General features: G+C 36.1%; 1 protein-coding gene across 1 annotated transcript; it reads left to right on the forward strand.

Annotated features, from left to right (window-relative positions):
• Positions 1–1,944: 1,944 nt before the first annotated feature.
• On the forward strand, positions 1,945–2,241 carry LOTGIDRAFT_79770 (hypothetical protein; the record flags this gene model as incomplete). The annotated part of the gene is made up of 1 exon (XM_009047198.1): positions 1,945–2,241. A coding segment is annotated over one exon (297 nt), but the record flags the coding sequence as incomplete, so codon positions are not given.
• Positions 2,242–7,714: the final 5,473 nt, after the last annotated feature.

Here is a 7,714-nt window from a genome sequence, read left to right on the forward strand (position 1 = left end):
AAACGTTGAATGAACTTTAAATAGTTTGTGATTATTGGACATTATGGTCTTGAAAACAGTCTTTAGAAATTGAAAGTAAAATAAGGCTAAAGACTCCATATTATGGATAATATATATAAACATCAGGATATGTGATGTGTATAGAAAAAAATCAAGAGATGACAATCTTTGTGTCAAAGTTCAACTGAGATATTTTGTTGATGTATAATAAAACATGGATTATTATAAATATCTAAACTTTTTAATGATTGATATAACGCTAAACACCCACCCACAACCCCAACTTCACAGGCAATACGATTCATTTCTGAGGACATTGGCCTTTGTACCATGCATTGAAATTGTGGTGTCCATTGCAAAAAGCCCACAAGGTGCAGAAAACTGCAGAACTACATTCATTTCATTTCCTTTGCAAAAGTCTCTTACAATAGTCTACATCTTAAAACAAAGGTTTTAATTTTAAATTCTCCTTCTTCAATGTTGAACTATGATGATATTATTTTGCTCTGGCATGAATTTATCTGTTCCAATTATATTGTAATATTAGCCAGATTACTCTGTTTAGGTTATCACGTCCATAAGAATATGATGTCATAGGATAAGGGTAGAGCCAGATTTGTCTGACTAGGTGATGCAAACGAAAGCAGGGATACATTCCAGAATACATATTTGTATAGTAAGATACGCACATTCAAAATATGAACATGAATCAATTTAAGTTTTATGCAAAAATATTTTTGCTCGGTAACAAGAAGATATCCATTGATGGTACATAACTCTATTTTGACTGTACAATCTTAAGACCACTATTATTGTATCAAATGATTAATTGGCTATGTTCGTGCTATTGTATGGACTGGGTATGACCTATGAATGCTAACAATTTTCATAACACCAATACAAGACGTCGATTTAAAGTTGACTTTTCTTTACTGCAGGCCTGTATTCCATGTGATCCCTTGATTTACAAAGCTGTAAATGGTTATTGGCTTTGTTGTATTAACTGAAGAAAGGATCACACCCTTACAGAATGATGAAAGATGGAAACAACATTTTAATCCTAGTTTGTTTTTTTGGGGGAGCCTTATAGTCCATTTAAAGCCAAGATCACCCAAACTGTCAAAATTTTCGATATTTTGGCAGAATAAAGTTACAGGTCGATCAGTCAGTCAGTAATAATTGACTGATTATGTTAATTAGATCGGAGCTTATTCAGTTAATTAATGTTTTCTTTATCACTTAATCAAAACTAGAGCATATCTTTACTACGTGGTGCTCATTACAATCTTTCAAACAATCACGTCAATCAACAGAAATTCTATCATCCAATCAGAGCATTAAGTATATAAAATTCGGCAATTCAAATTTGAATCATTACAATTATTTTTCTACCTCACAAGCAGTAACAAGCGAAAACTTTCAGACATTGTAAACAACACAAAGGCAAATTTTAGCGAAAATAAATCCAAGTGATCGAAAATATAGCCGAGAAGCAGATAAGCGAAAATAAAGTCAAGTGCTAAAAAATAAAAAATGAGGAATTTTAGCATTGAATTTTTGACCAGTAAACCAACCGAGAAGAGTCCGGAATCAAGGAACCAGAAAATCGTCATGAACAACAGTTTGGACTCTTCATGGGAATCATCTTCGTCGACTAGTTCACCAGAGTCTTCACCATCTTCTGTTAACAAAAGGTTTAACTCTGATGCTTATATGGTGAATGGCATTCCGGGTATGAGTGCATATCTAACACAGAATTTTGCTCATATTCAACAGAATGCTGAAGTATTGGGATCAATTCCACTGAATGCAGGTGCGATACATTATGGTTCTTCAAACGAAACGACAAGACAGCAAGAAGTAGCCAATATGGCTGGAAAGGCGATAAGCCGTTCCAAACAAAACTCTTCAGAAATCTCCATGGTAAAAGAACCTTCTAAGACGAAACCATCTCATTCGTATATTGCCTTGATATCGATGGCTATCCTGGAATCCAGCGAGAAGAAGTTACTTCTCGGTGATATCTACGAGTACATTATGGAAAAATTCCCTTACTTCAATAACCAAGAAAAGGCATGGAGGAACAGCATTAGACATAATTTGTCGCTGAACGAATGCTTCATCAAGAATGGACGCTCTGACAACGGTAAAGGAAATTTTTGGTCCATACATCCGGCATGCCTGGAAGATTTCTCCAAAGGTGATTTTAGGCGTCGCCAAGCGAGAAGAAGGGCAAGACGAACCCTCCCCCAAATGCCAGCCAGAAATCCCGATATAGTGTATGGAACAATGGGATATGTTCCAATGGCATCGTCTACCTTACCGTTGAATTCTGCTGCACCACAACTTGGCGCTTACAAGCCACAAGTTCCTATGATGTCGTCGTCATTACCACAGATGACCAACCAAATACCACAAGTTTCGATGACGTCAAGGAACTTGCCCTCACCAACCAACGAGTCTCCAAAAGTTACAATGACGTCAGGGCACCTGTTTTCACCAACCAGTCTGTTGCCACAGATTTCAATGACGCCAGGAAACCAGCTACCACAGGTTTCAATGACGTCAGGGCACTTGCTTTCACCAACCAATCCAGGAGCAGCATATTTCTCGTACCCAAATAACATGAACTGCTTCATAAACCAAACATCTTTGGTGCCCAACCAATTTCAAAGTTGGTGAATAAAGATGCTGTAAGATGGTTGATAACAACATATCTACTGGACTTAATTGATGACAAGGCGGAATTCCTGAAAGTCTTAGATGATTGAACGATTCTCAGAAAGAGACACGAAACAAACAGGAACACAAAGAACTGGTGATGATGTGGGATTATGGTGGCATCGATGATCTGCGAACAGAGTTGATGTTAAAAAACCAACTGTAGGTATTTGTGCAAAAAAGGAATTGGAAGAAAAAGTGCTATGAATTGTATGTAACATATTTTGTATTTGAATAAAAAATTATGCACAAAACATAATCTGTTTCTGTGTGAAAATCCCCACCATAAATTCCTGTTTCCAAAAAGGTTGAGTTTCCTGTGAAATTAGGTGAAATAATTTCAATTAGTTTCAATCAATTTTGTCGTTTTACCGCTGCCGATTGTCCGGTGTTTTAAATGCCCTTTACGTCTTTATTTGCAGTTTCAAATTGCCAGATGTTTGAGATTCCCCCCCCCCCCTCCCCCCACTTTTATCATTATTTTACTATAGTTCCTTTGATAACAACCATACTGTTTTCTCCACAAAATAATCATATCATAAGAACACGACTTTAAGATGTAAATCATGTGATTTAAATTATTTTATAAAAGTTAAATTATTTTAATACCAGACCCACCCACGTTAACCACAAACATACACCTTAACTCTAGACTCTACTCGAATTACTTTTTATCAAAATAAAACACATTTTATGGTGGTTTCAAATATTTTGGCTGGATTTAAAACTCATTTCTTTTCGATTATCAAGTCTGATATGGAATTAACCGCTTTGGGAATGATGGAGAAACAGCCTGGATAATGTATCTTTATTTAGACTCATGTATGTATTTAGTTTCGGCGACTTGATCTATTTAACACGATCAGAAATGCCAAGGTAAATTCTCTACAAGTCACTTGTAAAGTAAATATGTTTGTTAGCATTATTAACTAGAAAGTCAGATTGCAGCTGGGGTTTTTGCTTCTTGTGTACAATTTTGTGCAAGGGGGAATACCTCGTCCCCTTTAAGCACAAGCTCGAATTTGTGAGAAAATTTCAGATGCCCCTAGCTTCAAAGATCACTGCATCTATTGCTTTAAAAGGCATTGATCACTGATCACAACCGTTCACGCATGGATCATTCCAAATAGGTGGCGATTATTTTTTGATAATAATTCAGCCAGACATTTGGGCATATTTGTTACAATGTCGGATAATACAGTCAGATAATTTGATATCCAACTGTTTCAAGGTTGTAGGAAGACAATTATTTGAATATTAGAGTCGTTTACGCATTGTTTCTAATTGTAGGTCGTTACGGATGCCTGTGGTGTAAAGTGATTATGTCTGTTACGCTGGAGTAATTTGTAAAGGAACAACGATTCGCCTAAACTCACTCTACCTAAAAGTTCAAATCAAAGGTATTTTAACCTTCATTGAACAACAGGTAAATATTAAAACATCGTCGCGGCATCAAAGTATCGTATTATTCCATATTTCTTGCAAAAGGTCTATCGTGAAAGTTCTACTTGCGCTCTGCAACATTTGAGGAAACCGTCGATAATTTCCGAATGTCGTTCTTGATATATTCGTCAAATTAATAGAAATAACGTTGAACGATTTTTTCTCGGCCATTGATGTACGACGATGATTGTATGGATCGTTTTCACAGTATCAATCTATTGACTTTTGCCGATCATCTGATAATGACTTATAGCCAGTTTTCATTCGATAATCGATTTAAGCAGCCTCATCCTTTAGGCTCGATGTTTAAATCGTTTGTCTCACGGAACTGCAGGGACGTAACTTCAAGAAATATTTACCAAAAAAACAAATTGATGAAAATATATATGATATGAGTTCTACCGAAAAGGAGGTTAACTTAAACGGGCCCAAGACCTTTTTCAATCTAGTTACATCCATTGATCTGTTGATAAAGGTAACCCCGATACCTTGGACTGTGAAGATGGATGGTTGAGGTCTAGAGATGTTTAAGACTGTGAATATATTTAACAGTATAACAACACGTTTTCAAACTAAATACTGTGGTTTGTGGTGTAGAATACAAGATAAATATAGAAGTTTTTCTAATTTATTTCGTTCAATATCTAACCACTATTGAATGATACATTTAACAGTCACTAGTGAAGTTTGATTGAGAACTTGTGTTTACCAACTCAGCAATTTGATTCTATAGTAATATAGTCATTGTTCCTATTCCAGTTATTTTATAAATGTATTGTGGAAATACAGTACAGTAACAGTACATTGATATATATCAGTTACTATTGCCTACAGAACACTGATATCAAGTTATACAATCCAAATTAGAAATCTGTACAGCCCTCGATAGTATCGAGATTGAATCTTTCTGATATTCTTACCTAGACTCTGGTAGGTATGTTGATGCACATCCAAACCTGGGTTAAAACCTAGAGAATGATCCACGATTGCACTTTTGTCAACCTAAAGTAACAACAGGCATCATCTTGTTTGGAGCTATACTTGGTCCAATTTTGTATTATTGTCTTCATCTTGCCCTGTGTTTTATTCCAGAGATTGCTTCAGTGCTATACTATTGGCTGCTTATAGAAACACCTAATTCAGGGTTATATTCCAGAGGGAAGCCCATTGTCTGCTTATAGAAATACTAGATATGACCAAACTCTGGGTATTCCCGAGAGTGATTCACTGATTTACTATTGTCTGTATAAGTACACAAGACAACATGATCTTACCCTGTGTTAGGTTCTACGGTGTAGTCCTCAGTATTGTCTGCATATAGTAACAACAGACATTCCTGGTCTGGTTTAGAGCTTGGCCCAATGTTGTATTAGTGTCTGTTTTTACCGTTTAACACCAAACATCAACTTACTCTGTGTCTTATTCCAGTCCAGTGTTGTACCATTGTCTTCACAAAACACAAGACATCACCATACCCTATGGGCGGTCAAATGACGCCCTTGCCGGCCTAAGGACTTGGTCATTTATGGCATGCTGTATATGTAACACATGTCAATTCCTTGTGATTGTGATGGATTTTCGAGCTTTAAGTTAATATCTAGAAAACGGGAACAATGTTATTAGCCGATAAGAGAAATTAATTCCTAGCCGATTGTCTACATTAATTAATTATTGTAATGTTCTATAATTGACTTATTTCCTCGTTAACTGCTATGTTACTCTACATTTGATCTTGCTAATGGGCAATAACTTGATAAACCAAGTCATACAGTGGCTTCAGGTGTTCCAAAAGGGCGATACAGTTATTACTTCAGTGTATATTGTATTAATGACGTCATACTATCTATATTAGCAACTACACGCAAGCTCAATAACGCCTTGCGTCTGACTCAACGGTGGACAAATTTCGAGACCGAATTCAAAATGCGGCAACTCTGTAGAGGCCAAGCCTCTCATGGAGCATGCGAGATGTTTCTATCAATAACATTTCGAAAAATTGAATTGATTTCGTGCCTTCTGACACATATTTTGGGGCAAAAACGTATACAAATCATATTTCTACATTTGTGAAACATAAAGTGGGGGTACAATTGGTGGTGCAGACCATTTTTCTATGGGGGAAATGTCCCCTTGTTCCCCCCACTGGCGCCGCCATTGCGGACTGTAACTCGAAAAAGTGGTAAAGATAGCTGAAAATGAGCTCTATTTGCTAGTATAACTGATGTGTAAATAATTGCATCCCCTTAAGCACGACAGTGGAAGTAAATCTACAGTATAGTCCAGACTATTTCATAAGGGGCGTAAAACTCAATTTGCCTCCAAAAGAATGACCAAGGATATAGGTTTTAATGCGTTTGAGAGTAAACCATGACGGATTAAGGAAACTCGTTTCAACCCATTTCATTGTGAATGACGAGGAACATCCCAACGCATAACGCAGGTTGGCCCTAGAGTTACTAATATAAAGAATTACATTAGGATGTAAAACTATTCAGTAAATACAAAATAAAGATGTATGAAATCTAAATTTAGAAGCCTTTCCGTTGATAATCGTATTCAATGAGAAGTTTTTCACGAGTACAGTTCAAGTGTGAATCTACAGTTGTTAGAAAATTGTGTTATTCGCTGAGTGAAAGGATATTTTTGTGTAAGAAAACTTAGTATTTTGGAGTATTTTGTACAGTTGTGTTGTGTTATCTGTTGGTTGAGGGATATTTTGCATAGTGTTATAGACTGGTTTTTGGTGAGTACAGTTTTTTTGTGAGCAGAAAATTCTGTTTTTGTCAGTGGCATTATACCTTGATTTTTGATTAACGGATTGAACTTATGTATTGCTGTTAAATTGAATCCGCTGAATTACTAACGGTGCGTTTTTACCAGTGACATCGGACTTGATTAGCAGTTATAAAAGTATACTGTACTTTACTGACTGACTGACTATGTTTATACTGATGCATTGCTTATTGTTATATTTCTAGATAAAGTTATACGAAGTTATTTTTGGATACATGTATATAACCAGTGCATACTCAAGGAATTCCCCACATTGTTAATGTCCAGGAACAGCCGTGATATCATGCTTATCATGCTGATAAGCCTACCTGTATTATAACGCAGAGTGATATATTTTTTGTTAATTCGGCAAACTTGACTTCATTATATAACTTATTTTGTAGGTTTATCCAACCGTTTAATGAGCATCGACCGAATTATTTCACGTTTTCAAGGTAACTGAAAAGTGTGCACGAAAATATATATCTATATACACTAACATTAAAGGAACTCCTATAACGAACAGTTAAATAGAACATTGCTGTTAATCATATCTGTACGAATATTGAATTATTAATTGATACAATAATATTGACAAAGTGATAGCGGTGATTAGATAGCTCGGCTGTATTCAGGTAATAGCCAGGTATACTCGAGGTAGCGAGCGTTATATGCGGATTGTATAAATTAGGCCTACCTGTGGAAGGTTATATTATAACGGTGGATTGTATATCGAAGGGTGGCCATTATAGATTGTCGCGGGGCAGATCGTTATACA

This window comes from Lottia gigantea (assembly GCF_000327385.1).
Source record: "Lottia gigantea unplaced genomic scaffold LOTGIsca_11, whole genome shotgun sequence".
Classification (NCBI taxonomy): Eukaryota; Metazoa; Mollusca; class Gastropoda; family Lottiidae; genus Lottia; species Lottia gigantea.